The sequence below is a fragment of the Bombus vosnesenskii genome, unplaced genomic scaffold, assembly GCF_011952255.1.
Source record: "Bombus vosnesenskii isolate JDL3184/JDL3185 unplaced genomic scaffold, Bvos_JDL3184-5_v1.1 scf7180000013314, whole genome shotgun sequence".
NCBI classification, from domain to species: domain Eukaryota; kingdom Metazoa; phylum Arthropoda; class Insecta; order Hymenoptera; family Apidae; genus Bombus; species Bombus vosnesenskii.
The window spans coordinates 3,279,851-3,296,463 of NW_022882960.1; the positions used below are offsets into that span (position 1 = coordinate 3,279,851).

General features: G+C 36.0%; 1 protein-coding gene across 1 annotated transcript in view; it reads right to left on the bottom strand.

The window, feature by feature from the left end:
* Nucleotides 1–446: 446 nt before the first annotated feature.
* Nucleotides 447–16,613, bottom strand: part of LOC117235051 — a 77,916-nt gene continuing 61,749 nt past the window's right edge. The window contains exons 5-6 of the mRNA XM_033496715.1: nt 10,564–10,678; nt 447–9,652 (exon numbers count right to left, since the gene is read on the bottom strand). Coding sequence (XP_033352606.1) covers nt 9,533–9,652; nt 10,564–10,678 — 235 coding nt within the window. The 3' untranslated portion in view covers nt 447–9,532. The remainder of the gene's footprint in view (nt 9,653–10,563; nt 10,679–16,613) is intronic.

Consider the following 16,613-nt stretch of genomic DNA (forward strand, 5'->3'; position numbering starts at 1 on the left):
TCATGACTCAACGAATATAGTATTACCGCTAAAGTCCATATCGTGAATATATCATCTCTCTTCGATTAACACGAGAATTCGGTGGGAAATACTTAATGCCGATATTAAGCAATTCGTTATTGGATTTCAAGTCGTGAAAATATTGAAAACAGTGAGTGTCTTTACTTGTATTCCTTTGTACGTAATGATAAAAATTATAATCATTAATTATAATTTTATCTTGTCCCTCGACAATGTCTTTTTTCTTTTCTGAATATATCTATTATTTGTTTCGTTCATGTCAAATATGCTTGTTTGAAAATTTGAGCTTGCTGGCACGTATATTCTTTTTTTTTAGAAATTATAACATGTAATAATTTTTTAAAAAACGCTTTGGAATTGTAGGAACGAATACTAAAACATTTCTAATTTATTAGATTTTTAAAAGCAACTCCGCATGTACCGACTTAATAATAAAACATTTTCTAAAATGATTTATACAAATCTGACAAATGCCTGACTAGCAGTTTTACATGAAAAATTTAAGCCAATAAATAAATGAAGGCACCCGATACGTTTTAATTATCGATTAATTACTCGATAATTCTGTCAATAAACGTGATCGTTATGTTGCAAAAAATGGGAAAGCGTCCTTTTCATTCGTAGAAAAACCGAAACGAAACCACACAAATGTAATAATTTTAAATAATTTCTTCACCCGCTATATATAAATAATTTCGTATACGACGATCTTTTCCAATTAAAAGAAAGACCCAGTCGTAAATAGTTCTTTTTTTCAATTACTATCACCAGTAACTAGCTTCCTTAAAAAACAAATCTATTACATTTAAATTATCGTGTTCAATATCGTGACTAGAATAATAGTAATTTATAGACAGACTGCAAATGTTTATACAAATTTATATTTTCCTCAATACGATCAAAGAAGTAAAAGTTACAGATTCATTTAGCTCTCTAATCGTATCTAATTATAAATTACTATATTTATAAAATAACACTTACAAAGTATATAATACTTTATAATAGTATTTTACTTTGAATTTTCTTCATTTTTACGTATTTTCATTTCCCAATAAATGCATAAACATCTACAGCCTAGTCTTAAAAAGTATAAAATTTATATACTTCACACCTATGCTATATTTTCGCCTGAACAAATCCTTTCCAAAATTTTACTATCGTAGAACAAAAGTAGAAGAAGATTACGAAATACAGATACACTTGAAGCACTAATGAACAGAAGTTCGTTAAATGTTCCATGGATCGATCTAGCATCGATTATGCTAAAGGGAAGGGCTTGAACAGGTTTAATGAGGAATAACAGGCTGACCGCAAAAATGAATCCCGATGAAACCACAGGGATTCGATGTTATGGCGCCGCTCGTATGATGAGCAGCCACGCATTGCCTGCGTCAATTAACCACCGCGGTAATTACGCTGCTATGTCCACGAATGTGGATACTAAATTACAGCTCTGACTCGATGAAAGACCAGCTGCCATGTTCTTGTCTCTCTTTGCGTTTCTACCTATTCAAGTTCGCAGGCTTTGATTTTTCCTTTCATGAAAATTTTGAGTAAATACGATTAAATAAATACGGACGTGAATCGAGGGACTAAATTATATTTTATAATTTCTGTTTTTAAACTAATAGCTATCGGGTGGAAATCTTATTTGATTGTTTTATACATTTCGAACGTTTAATATAATAACACCGGTTTTTAGTAGAAATGTTCTCTCTTGAATATTTTATTCGATTTTTTTTATTTTAATATATAAGGGTTGAAAATTGTCAAATTAAAATAGAGATCTGACGCGATGAATAATTAATAGAAAATCGTGTACTAAAATTCCAATCTCCATATAACTTCGTATATTTGGATGAACAACGTAAAATAATTTAAAATCGGATACGCTTCTAAATTATGATATCTTTCGATATTATGCTACTTCACATCCAACTAATAATACGAAATATTCTTCGATCACTCGTATCACCCGTATGTTCAATTAATATTCACCATTTCACGTTCGTGCGGATGTTTATATTTGAAGTATCTCTTCGAAACTGGTAGCATTATTTGCACATGTGTACAAGGAGATTATTTACACGAAACATTTCCCTTACTGCAGTCTCCACCTCTATCTTTCTATTGACACAAACAACAAATATTGGATTCCATCTTTCTTTGCCGCGTAGCCTGGTTACAACTTTGTCACAGATGCCGAACTGCGCGTCATTAAAAGTTAACTTTGACCTCGCAAATTCTGCAAGAATTAATGGTCTATTAGAAAACGAAACTTAAGAACGAATATAAAGTAACTTTCTAAATTATAAAAATTATGGGCTACTGATACTGTGACACGAGAAACATTTATTACAATTTTTCCGTAGAAGTTTCTTGGCTATTTTTACTCGAGTCAAATATCACCGTGGAACGGCAACGCCGTCGTTCAAGCAAAAGCGAAACTTTCACGAACTGTATAAAGGGACGATACAATTCCAGTGTGTCTCTTGATCTCAAATGAAACTAGCTTCAATGTTAAACGTCAGGATACTGTTCCCAAAAGGGTAGGATTTGCATGCGGAAGCCTTAATTAAATTGTAAGAGCTTCAACTTTTTGACTCGAAATTAAGTAACATAATCTCTTTTCAAATTTAGGGCAGACACATTCGCTAATAATCGCATCAATAAACATGAATATTGTAAATACTCTTGAAATAATGCCAATTTGAGTAACCGTGGAAGAAAAATAAAGCAATTATCGTTAAGGATAAGAGCAAGATAAATTATTACTAATAGAGTTCTTTCGCTACTGCTCATTCTCAAAAAGCAATCAATAACAAGTCGAATAATCCTGGACGAAAGAACAAGCAAGTTGTTTATACTGACATAGCAAAAAAAGGAAAACAACGTTTCGACTGTGAACTATCTGAAGAATTATAAAAAATTAACTTTCATCGCAAAAGATTAAATTACTATATGTTCAACATTAAAGTGACGCATCTTTTTTGAAAAACCTGCTTGTTAACCTACGAAAGAAGCGTTCTAAACATTTTGAGATTACCCTTTCGCTATAAATGCCAATACCTATTTACATATTAAATTATCTAATTAGCCACGAAATAATTTTCTTCTGAAAATTTCATTTACCTTAAAATCCTAGTAATTTATCTTTTGCGAATAAAACACACTAAATTTCATTCTTTAAATATTATTGACGTATACGGGAGTACTTTCGTATTCTCGTCGCAATTGTTCGTATAGTGAATCTTATATCATTCATCGACGATGTTCATGTCCATAATTTTTAATTATTCAAAGGACTAGAAAATTATATTTTGTATCGTACAACTCGAACATTTTCTATCATTTTTGATAAAAAAATATGAAGATCGTGCGGCGGACAACCGTACGAGGATCGTGCTCGTAACGTAAGGGAGGTCACTTCATAAAGAGCGACAATGATCCTCCATAATAGCGAAAGCTTTAAGCAAATTAGATTGTGAGATATACATAAGACGTTTAACAGATATCGTACGGTTAATACGAACGGGATAAGTCGCACATAGGATTCCTGTACCAGGTTCTATCGTTACTCAATTCGTCTGACTGACTTTGGATTTGAGTTCACGTTGAGTCGTTGGATCAACAATGTTGGCTTCAAAGGCAACGATCTATTTGTCACGCGTTGCAAGATACGTCACAAGGCTTACCGTGATGGAAGCATGCATAAATTACACGCATCAGCTATGTCTCTGCGAGATGCGAGAGACGGAACCTGGAATCCGGTTTCTATCGAATTCAATTCGTGTAACCAGTGTCACGGAAATGTGAACGTTGAGAGCACATAGTTGCCAACAATGATAGTAAGTTGATTCTATTTTTCATTTTTTCCGCATATATTCAAAAATTGTACACGACAACTAGAAAAATATCAGGGATAGTTTATAAAATTATTATATGTGAATTTACTTTCTAATATTGAAATAGAAGAAATATTGAACACCATAATTATACGTATAGGGTTGGTGTTGTTCCGCGAACTGTCTTAACTGGTCTCTTTTGTAAGTCAAAATAAATCCACTAGTATAGCTGAATAATTAAAAAATCTTTCAGAGAATGGAAAACTTCTACCTTTTGTTAATCCAGTATAATCCAGTATTCTTGGATCATGAATGGTTACAAAAGTTCTTTTTCTTTTTACGTTACTTTCATTTAAATTGCTTATGCGATAAGTTCAATTAATCTGACATATAAAACCATTAATAATCATTATAACCGTCAGACACGTATAAATTTCGACTATGGAAAGGATTTGTCAAACAATTTTACTACTTGTTTACTTGCAAATATCAGTTTGCATAATTAATTATCTACGCCACGATATATGTCCTATACCTCTCATTCTATGTTCTGAATCTGACAAAAAGTTAATCATCGGCTGTTTTCAAAAATTAATTCGAATTAATTCTCAATGTATAGAAAAAACGATTGCAAAATAAAAGTTTCAGAAAGGATCAATTTCCCCATTTTATACTACGGAATCTTTCCATGAACAGGTTGCTCTAAACGATTATCGAAATAATACACGATCGATATTTCGTTCGAAATAAGCAAGAAATCGTCTGGTATAATACACGTACACGATTATCTATCGTGGACGTTTCCCAAACTGTAACCACGTTCCCGGCTTAGGACCCGTTTAAGATAGAAACGACACGTAGCAAAAGAGCGGAATTCTCGTTCGTCCGTGATTTTTCCGTGGACGTGGTCACGTGTCGCGTGCGACGATGAAAGTGATTTTTCTCGAGTCCGCGTTTCGCTTGCTATTTAGAGCGCGTTTCGAGTTGAACCAGGAAAATGGTACGTGCACGAAAATCAGACCTGGTCGAAGCAGCTGACACCCGATCCATTTCTTCTCCTCTTTTCCATTACACCACGTTCGTGTCCGGCCTTTCCCAATCATTCAGAACATTCTGCGTACATGCTATATATTCGCTGCTTCCTCATCGTTGACGAGGAAATTTGTAGAAGAGTAATAATTTTCCTCCTCGAATCGGCGAAATCTCATTTCTCCTTTTGCCGCTTCCATTAATTTCCACGGATCGCTGCAGCGTATAATTTTGAACGATTCCATCGCTTTTTCTCTTCTTCCGCGTTTTAGATTTAAAACGTTATATGATTGATACAGAACAGAGCTACGTGTCTTCTCTACGTTCAAGTTTCAGACAGTACAAGACACGTTATTCGAAATTAAGTTAAACAATTCTCTCGGGAAACGTATTCTCTGTGTTTTACGATCATACGACTCGTTCTCGAGAGAGCACCGTTTTAAACAGATCTTTAATGTGGAAAGACAATGTCATACAGTTGTCCGATACACCTGCGCCGCCTCTTTCAACCATCTATTTTTCATCGAAGCCATATAATATCGCTCGATACAGCGAAATCGATCTCATCACTTATTGCTCTTCTACTTCTCGCCTATCTTGTCAACCGTTTCTCTCTCTTTCTCGCCAAGAAGGAATATGGCGTGTGACAAAGTGGCTTTAAAGCAACTGACCCACAATCCGCTCTGTAAGAAGCGTTTCAGCTTCTTCTTTTTCCTCTCTTCTTTTTCTTCTTCTTCTTCTTCTTCTTAAGCTTGATCGTAGTGGCAGATATAAAAGAGTTGCGAGAAATAACAACAATTTATTGTACGATATGCGGAAATTAATCACGTTTTTTGTTTCTCGATTGGCTTCGTTTTCTGCTTAGGATTCGTTTATTTTGCTAGATTTTCTTGGATTCAATGTGGGCAGTGATCGTAGCATTACGTAAATTCTTCTACAATTGAAAATTTTTAAAGCGGGTAGAATTTGATGTACTTGAGAATTAGTTACAGGCTCGGTAATATTGTTCTTAACATTTCTGAACAGAGATTCAGTGTATAGGCCGTGTTATATTCAAACGCGTAACATATATTGTTATAAGTCACAATGTTGATTTTCCACTGCTCTTCTTTTTCTTCTTCATTGACACAACAGCAAATTATACTTGTAAGTACTCACAACTGTGATTGTCTATGTTTAATAAATTTTTGATACAAAAGAAGCATCTTTTCATTTCAGATCTGCCCTTTAGAATATTGTCGTAACGATACCTTTTAATAAAAATCAGTGCTACTAAGTGATCAAGGCAGTGATTTTTCACAATATTCTATCACTAATACACAATTTGTTACCACATAAACATCGAATTATAAATTTTTCAATAATTAATTCCTCCTTCAACGAAGAAGTCATATCGCTTATCGTTGCACGTTCTTTTCTTCAGAAACAGAATTAACACAGTGTTCTCTAGAACGAAATATGGTCAGCAGTAAAAAATACGGTCAGTAGGTAGGCAAAAGCTCGTCAAGTCGATTCAAACACTTTAAGATCCCCTGGTGAGACTTGTGCTGAGCCACCACGCTGGAAGTAATTCCCTTTCAGCACGAGAATCGACCCCTCGAACAGTTGGCTCGCTATCTACCCCTGTTTACAGCGATAGCCGAAGCACGTAGCGGAAGAACAGCGTCCTCTTCCAGCCACTGAAAAGCTTCGTCGCTCCTTTCTTCCTCTTCCTTTCCACTTCACTTACGACCCACGATACACTCCTCGATCGGGTGCATAGGGAATAACGATAGTTCGTATCGACACAACAGTCCTTCAGGATATTTTCTGTACCAACTATAAAATCAAAGGCGTCCGAGAGGAACATTGATGATAACTGTCTTCCAGTAAGGCAAAATAATGCCAATTTATTATGATGAAGTTTTTCTTCGTCTTGAAGTTAAACAGATTTTACGAACGACACTAACGGGCCGAATGGTTTTATAGAAACAAAGGCAATAATACGATCTTGTCAATTGTTTATTGACTGTCCGATATCTTTACTGTCTTTTGCTGATCGATTTTAATGCAAAGAACAAGCGTTTAAACGGATCTTAGAAATCGCCTGATGAAAGACAAGAATCAATAATCTCAAAGCGGAAATAGTCGAAAGGAGGTGAGGATCTGCCGAAGTACAACTACTTCTTCAGAGGCTACATATTAATAGCAGCTGGTACTTCTACTGATATTCCTAGGACGCGAGGTTCTCCTTGGAAATCTATCCGGAATATCTCCATAGAAATAGTTCCGCACGCAATTGCAGACTATCAGTTCCTTGTCACTTTCCGCCTTTCGATTACGCCACCCGCGGCGTGTCGACTGCATAAGCAATCGAGCAACTAGAGAACGTTCTGCATCTGAAACAGCACAGTTCCGCCAGCATTTCGCCGAGGTCGCACCGATGAAAAATGTCGCATCGTCTGCAGCCGAGATACCAACCAGTGTGATCGCCGCTGTCACGTTCAGCCATTCGAAGCTGCTTCTAACTATTCGAAATCGCGTTTCGAGAACCAAAACGAGTCACATTTTCATCAGCTCACGATTCGTCGCCTCTTTTCTTCCTTTCCTCCTTCAATCTCTTTTCACAAGCTCCTGCGCTATTTTTCGTCTTTCTATGCGCTGAACGAAGACACGCTTTCCTCCCTCTTCTCTCCTCCATCTTCCTTTTCACTTTTCTTCATTTTCGTCATCCCTTTCAATGACCAACAATTCACCTCGTTTCTCGAACGTTTGCTTAGCACTGTACACGAGACGCTCGTTGTAACAAGGGCTCCTCGCGAGACAAGACGAAGCGCCCGTTGTAGCGATACCAGCTTCGTTTGTCGATTTTCTCCGACGCCTCTGTGTCCCATGGCTCCCGACCCGAACGCAGGGACAAGGATGCTATTTCTCGAATACTTGTTCCTCGTTTCGCTGCAACGACGCTCCTAGTAAATCCAACAGCGAGAGTAGGTATTGTATTATTATCTGCTATTCGCGACCAAAGTACCGTAGGTTTTAATCTCGCAGATGTTTGAACCCATAGAAACCTGTGATTTCACTCTCTCGAGTCTATTCATTCGTTCATTTCTTGATATAAAGTTGAACGTTTGTTGGTAAAATTTCTAGCGTAATTTGCTCTCGTATCTGTATCGATTAATGATTCATTAAAATGTAGGTAAACGAATGCGAGTGTTTTCTCTGAAACGTCGCAGCTATTGACATAGAAAATGAACGATAGGAAAAATCAATTAATTGAATACACTTTTCGAATTATCATATTTCAAACAAACGTTAGATTCGAATGATTATACCGGTTTTTCGATGGACCGAAGAACCACACTTTTTTGCTCGAACATTTCCGCTTGATTTCCCACAGCTTCATCAAGCTGCTCGTGAAATTGGAGTTCTTCTGAGGTATCCGATCCTCGGTGCGAACCTTCTACCCGTTCTTACTCGAAGCAATCACATCTAGTATTCGTTAGAAAGATCTAGGATATACTGGTTTCTTTCAAGTGGCGTGCGCTTCGAAAACAGATATGGCAAATGTTGACTAGTCGGAGTTACGTTTATCGCCAACAGATGCGTTCCACGTTTGATTCCCCTTTTTTTCATACAGTTCGTCGCTATACGTCGCTATGAGAAAATGGTTTTATTCTTAGCTCTAAAGGCTTTTACGCCAAGCAGACGAGTATCAGCGCTTTTACGTGTCGTCCATCTACGATTAAACACTCGATGACCAGATTTTCAAGGAATCGAGTGTTTCATGTGTCACGGTTGTAATTTTCATTTCTTCCTTTCCACTGCTGTTCCATAGCAAAACTGGAAATAGAATTTAACGTGTCGTATCGACATCTTCTAATCGTCTCTCGTAAATTTCTTTCGTTTTCATCTGTATTCCCCTATTAAATCACGTCAGCTTCACGCTTTCTGTTCTCTCCTTTAGTACGACACGCGAGGCAATACTCGAACAGAGCAGCTATTTGACAAATAACAACTTAAAACGTAATCAAGATATGGCGCGTCTATATTCAGCATCCGATCTTAAACCGATCCAGCTCATGTATTCGATTCTCGAGCATCGAAGCACTACGAATAGTAGAGCAGTGGTGACAGCACGACGGAACACGTCCACCTTGGCGCACGTGCCTTCTGATTGCATGATTAAGCCCGTCGCAGTGTCCGAAAGCACGTTCTCTTCTTTGTTTTCCACGAGCGTTTCCCGTCAAAGAGAAACGGTTGCCGCACGAGCGCGGCGAGGAAGTTCGCGTGCGGAGAACGTGGCGAGAGAACTTTCTTCCTGCCTCTCTTTGATCGTGTCCAGCCGGTTTATTCCCTTTCCTTAACTTTTTCTCGTCCTGCGTCTCCTTCCTTTTTCCTTTCTCTACATCCTTCCCCTTTGTCTTTGTTACCTTTTTCCTTTTTCTCCTTCGCGCTACCTCTCTTAATACTCTCGACCCACTCGTTGCTCGCGTGCGCGTGCCTCCTTTTTTCCTCTTCTTGGTTGCTCGTCGGAAAATAAAAAAATATTCTGGCGAATCTGAAGCGGAGAACGAACGGGGGCCCCGGTTTCAGCACGACGCTCGTGATGCACGGAAATCGTCCCCTTTTTCTGGCTACGAGTGCCGCCTAATCGCTTACGTGAAGTACCTTGCTAGCACCGCCAAAACGACCATCACTAGTGTCTGTACATTGTACACGCTAGTAGCGCCGCTACCGGTCCAGCACTCCTTCTCCGTATACGGCGCACAATGTTCCTGAAATCATCCGAAAATCGCGTACAGGTTAATAGCGTTATGGAAAAATCGCTAGTGAACAGGGAACGTCAACCGGTTGACACGTGACGATGGTCATCGGTGACCCACGTTACTAGATAAATTGCATGGACTAAAAAACTGTTAAACTTGACGCAATACGATAGCTTACATAATATGTGAATGTATTTCTTAGAAAGCGATATAAACGTGAAATATTTGTACTTGCACGAAGATTGACTCAGCCTACACCGTTTAAGGGTTGATTTAATATGCCTGTATTGAATCATGCAATTTTTTAACATCGTTGACGAAGTAAACATTGACGGTAAGAGACATTGACATAAGAGAACTGTGGCAAACTAAAAATTGATATTGATGGATAAATAAGAAATTAATTGCAAGTATGTGTGCAGGAAAATAAACTATTTTATTTCACCATCTTCGATAAGAAGAAGCCACCCGATTTGTTTTATCAGAAGACCTTAAGTGTATAGACGTATCGCGAAAGAACTCATCTATTCTGCCGTTTTTAATTCCCTTCAAGTATCAAACAAAAGGTTGAAAATATTAATTTAATAGCCAAAAAATGTACTCATTGATCTTCTTGTTGAATTCTAGATCCAATTATATTGTACACAACATGCAAATAAAATTTTTAAAAAAGCGATGAAAATCTTAAAGAATAATGAAATTAAAAAATTCGTTCATATCTTCGATGAAAGTAAAATTTTCATCGGGATGTAACATCGTCTCCCAACGATATACAGGTCCGTGTAAGTATTTTGTACCGTATGTTCAGCCAGTAGATACATATTTTAAGTAACTTCACGAGAGCTGCAGCATTACACGACCGGACGTGCCTCGTTGTGGCGACAACAGTTTCTCCCGAGGCAAAAGTGGCAAATATTTACCTTAAGAAGTGAGGTCGACATTCTGTCGAGGAACCCCTTTGCAAATTGAGCTGTGTCATAGCCACATTGCCGACGAATCGTATGATGCGAGCATTCCAAAAATTCCCTGAAGCCACTGCAACAGACGTATCCCATTTTTAGTCCTGTCGATTATCCAGAACTTCGTAGTTCAACTTCTCACTCGATGCTTTTACGCTTTTACGTTAAAGCCTGCAAAGCTGAAACGTTTATTCGCAAGAAGGATCTCTCGAAACCTTCCACTCTAAAACACGAATATATCTTTACATAAATTTTTGCTTCGCAGATAATTGTCGCGAATTTGCTCGAAGGTAAGTTTCGTCAATAGCAATTCTCTTTAAGGTCATCATATGTCTTGTAGTTGATTTACGATGTCCACGTGTATGCGCTTGAACGTTCCAGTTTTAATTGATAATTCCGAATTAGACATTCGAATTAGATAATTTATTCGTTCCTACAATGTTAACTTTACATTGCTACGAACACTGACACGAAATTCAATATCAATTCTTTACCTTGAGACAAATGAACGTTTCGTCTAATCAACAGTTAACTTTATCTTATGAAAATACCAGTTTGAAAGTAACAAGGCAAAAGAGTTATATAGTTACAGATAAAAATGTTATCCCTCATTATGCACTTGTGATATCTAAGGTCAAATCAAACGGCGAACTGGTGAAATTTATAACGAAGAATTAATTAACAATCGAGCTTAATGAATGGAAAACAAATATTCTTCTTTACTCTTTATATAATGTTAATTGAAAATTATTACATTATCCGTTCCATTCTCTAAACTTCATATCAATAGATTTTCATTTGTTCTAATCGGTACGAAATATAGTACAATAATAAAAAATTATCACAATAGAGAACGCCAAAGTAGTAGTCGAATATTTTGCGTTAAAATCTGAATGAATTTTCAATCTAGAAAATAGCACATACGTTATTCATTGGAAACTAAGACGATCAGTTTGTATTTAAAGATTTGTCAACGTTTTGAAATTATCTACGTATGTAAAACACACCACCGTAATGTTACGATTTCACGGTTTAAAAATAGTTCAGGGAAGATAACATACTATCTATTCAATTTGTAATACAGGAGTTTCAAATTGTCAGCAACCTATCAAGACATTAACAGCTGGGATAATTTTATGAAGCACGCATTTGGCAAATTACATCCTCGCTTCTAAGCGGCAAGCTTCAAAGATAAGATACACGTGAGCGTTCCGGATATTAAAACACGAAAGGCGAAGCGTGAATCGAGAGATCTCTCGACGTCGGAGTTTCTTTGCCACCCGTCTCTTTCCTGTCAACGCAGCCAATCTTGTTTTTCTTTCAATTTCCCGGCGCAGCGACTGAAAACGCGCAACGAAATGCAAATTATATTACATCCTGCGACGAATGCGCCCCGATTGAAACGTATCGTGGTTACGATTCTTGACGATAAAACAAATTGCACGCGTCTGGTCTATTTCCGAAGCCAAATCCACTTTTGTCATTTGAAAATTTCGTTCTACAAAACTGGTTCGAAAAATGTTTCTATAATCAGTAACAAAATTAGATACTAACTTGTAAATATTGTATTATATTGACTTATAGTACAGTCTATATTAGCTTGTAAAGCGAACTCAAGAGAAGTAGTCTTTTACTTTAGGTTTTTAAATTATAAATTATAACCATACGTTCTTTATTTTCCATTCGATTGCGATTTTCTATCGTTGAACGATTTCTTATGTGCGAGGCAATGAGAAAGAATGCTCGTTAATCCGCGTGATTTCTTGTTTGAAGTTTTATATTAAAATTTTCTCGATACTCTACAAATTTGTGTTTAGTGAAACGCGAGCGAAATTGGAGCATAAATATTCAGAGTTAACCTAACTGCATGTCGTAGACTATAGTCGAATTTAACATTGAAATCGTGTTGAATTTCATTGAAATAAAATTGTGCTTAGCAGTAACGTAGGATTTATATACTGAGTGATACGATGGATTCAAGAGCATTTATTTTCCTACTTTGTAAATTCTAATAAATTAACGTAATTGCATATACCATATTTTAGTGCTGTATACATTTAGTAGCGTATGGAATACATTATTCTGTATTTATTGGATCTATGGAATATTTGGTTAACGTCAGTCTACTAATGGATTTTTTTTATTCCTGCTAGAGCAATTAAGAAAATACACTGCTATAAAATGCAATGATGTTTATAAGAAATCACAAATTGGCCATTATAATTTCTCTGACAATCCTTTCCATTTTTATTTTTTTCAGTCATATGAAAAATCAATAGACGCTCCAAAATTATAGTAACATAATTTTTCCTTTCTTCTTGCATTTAAAAATTTCATTTCACCTGATATCAATAGCAAGTATCCAGAATAACGCTTTGTATCCATAACGTTGCATAGCACAAATCTGCAGTATAATATTTCACATATGAAAGTAATTGCATTTGATTGTCAAGAACTAAAAGTAGGAGAGCTAACGATTCCAATGCAAAAACAGAATGAACATGAAACAACTAATGTGATATGTACCTATCTGCATACGATTTTTTCGAAAACTATGAATATAAAAACAACTAATGTAATATGTATGTATGTTCAAACACATTGACAGAATGAATTTAATATGTACGTAGTTTCTTGAAACTAAATACATTTCATATTTAACGATTTGTTGGCACAATATTGCAAATGAAAATTAATTCGTAGACTCGCATCTCAGATATACCTATAAGAACTACTCTGAATCAATTTCTTTGAAATTAAAACTATTTATTATAAATCCATCGTATCTGCGTGTAACATTGAAGAAACACAGTCTGCCGATTTTTCACAATACGAGAGTATTGGTGCGTGAAGCCCATAATGCGGTGGAAAATATCTCATGTGAAAATATCATCAGCGGAAAAATCCATGGAAGCGTTTCCGGGATTTTAATTAAACGTATTTATACGATTTCAACTATAGGTTCGCCGAATTTTTTTTCCTCGTATTTCAATGGCGACGTTCAAATCCCCCTGCCCCTTCCCCCCTACAGAACATCGATGAAACTGCGCAAAATCTCGCGTTTTCGCAAAAGAACATTAATTGTGGAGTACACTATGTATCCTATTGTACATGTTGTCGCTATCGTACATTATGAAAAAAGTACGGAAAATTTGGCGAGTCGTTATTTATGATTTCAATGCGGAATGTCTAACTTTGTATTGAAATTCGAGACTAAGGGGGAAAAGTTTCGGCAAATGACAAAGAATAGACTGATTCGATGATGGATTTACGCGCTGTTAGTACAATACATCAGTTGTCCGCGATGCCATAAATCGACGTCAAAATGAGACACGCGTAATTCCACCATCTTTTGGAATAAAACTTTCTATCAGAGTTCCGGGATACTAGCCGTCTGTCGTTTATCAAAACAACAACAGATTGAACAGCTTCTGAATTCCATTGTTCAAAAATACTATATGAAACAAAGTTTCACGGAGGAATTATTTCTGAGACTTTGCTCTTCCTTTAATTGATAAATTTTTCTATAGAAAATATTTCTTACTTGTAGATTCTTTTAGTATCGTTACGTACGTATATTGCGGACATAAAAAAAAAGTATAACAGTATACGCATACCGTTTAAAAAATCGAATCGATTGTATCCATTGAAGAAATTTTACATAACTCGTGCATTTTAACGAATTTAAATATCGCGGGATTATCGAAATAACTCGTTTCGATATACGTACAGATGAGATACACAGTTATTGCATAAAGTTATTTCGAACGCGTCTAATCGATTTACATAAAAAAAAAAGAATTAAAAAAGGAAAGAAAAAGCTTGCCCATATACGCACTTTAGTTCGACGAGATTAAAGCTTTAATCTAGAGAAGCGCTGCTTCGCAATATACGAAAAATATAAAATATTCAAAATCGCATCTCTCTGTTCCATGTTAATAACATAAATTTCTTAATGTTCTGTTCGAAGAGAACAGTTGCCATTATACATATTATACATTCAATATTATGAAATACCTGTTCCTTCTTCATCGTCGATGATAAAAAGATATCTAGCATAATACAAGAGAAAAATTGAATACATTTAAAAAAAATGTAAAAGAAACAGGAAGAAAATGAAAAAAAGAATGGATGAAAGATATTAGCTATAGAAAACTTAGATAAAAATTGTTATCTTAATATCAGCAACAATTCTTTCTTATTTTTTTCGTACTTAAGCAATTTTCTACCGATAGAAAATACAATTCGATGGAAAATGACCTGAAAAATGCAGAAAAGTTAATAATTGAACAGCGATTTAAAAAATTCTTCCTGTTGTTATTCGGAATAAGCGCAATGAAAAACGCAGGAATATCAAGAGATGTAAAAAAAAAAGAGAGAAAAAACATGGAAGAAAATAATGCGCAACGTTCGATACGTATTCGCATTGTAGTTACGCGTTCGCTACTAGCTTTTCATCGCGTTTGTACTTTTTCCTCTCTTTTTTTTCGACGAAGCCGTGTAAACATGACGCGAGGGAGGAAGCTTTTCACGCTGATGCCTGTATATAGAACGTAATGTCATTAGCTTATCTACGCCACGGTCTGTTGCAGCTTTTGAAATTGTGCATCACCCGCTCGAAGAAGTCGGAGATGGTTGACAAAAAGAGAAAGGGATAAGAAGAGCGAGAGACAGACGAGGAAAGAAAGGGAAGGGAATGGGTAAAACAGAAGGAGAAAAGGAGGGGAACAAATGAAATAGAAAATGGAACCATGAAAGGGGATAAGTTGGAAAATTAATTATAGTTTGAAATTACACGAAGGAGAATGAAAAATTAAGAATTAAAGTGAAAATTATAAGTGAGAGAAAAGTGTAATACAGAAAGAGAGAACAGTGAAGTAATAAAAAAAGAAGGAAACATGATTGTATAAATTAAAATAAAAGAATAAACAGTATCGTAAAGGTAGAAGACAGATTGTAATAATTCTAAACAAAATTGGCGAAAAGGTAAATATATAAAATCATTTGAGAAGGAAATGAAAAGGACAAAAATAGAAAGTTAGAAAAGAGGGAAAAAACAGAATATAAAAGATAAGAGTGTAGAAAAAAAGGACGCAGTGAAATTAAATACAAGAGACTGATATCGATAAAACTGTAACTGTAAAAAAAAACAAAACAAAAAGAACTAGCGATTCTTGTTATTTATTCGAATGAAAAGAAATGTAATTATACAGAAACGTAGGAAAACAAAAAAACACGCTCGAGTACAGGAAAGAAAAAACGTAGCAGCGAGTAAAACGACAAAGAAGGAAAGTGATACAAATTTAGGAAACAATTAGCCGCAGAAACAGTAAAATGGAGAAGATAGAAATACAGAAGCTGAATGGAAAAAAGAAGGGAAAAACAAAGTGGGAGCAAAGTGAAACGGCGGAGAAAAAAGCAAAACGATGCAGAATAGAGGAAAGAAACAAAAACCAGGGAGGAAAATGGAAGAAACAGCGGGCGTAAAGAGGAAGAGAGTGATAGGGAAGAAGACCAGAAAGCGAGCCGACCGGGAATAGAAATGGCTGAGCACACGAGAGGAAAAAAGAATTTCAAACACATCCCGCCGCATATGAACACGACGCTCCCTTAACTCTCTTATCGCGTAAATTCAATTGCACCCTTCACCGTGCAAGCTCTTTTTACATTAAATCTTTTCGTGCACGTCCTATTACGTTTAATGTGCTTAACAATATAACTCGCCCAAAGGGAATGCTTTCAAGCTATCTCTCTGTTCTACGTCTTCGACCCTTAATTTATAATACGTTCAAAAGCAACCAGCACCGTTAAAACTCCCCCAACAAAATTTCCATCCGTCAAATACTATAAATATTGCAAAATTGCATGGAATTTCGTAAATTTTTTTTAATTAGTCCTTATAACAATTTTTATCATCTTTTAAGAGTAATAATTTTCACAATATCCTTACACGGTTGCCAACGCGAAGAAATTTTAACTACATTTCTTTTTGCGGAATTCTTATAAAAATT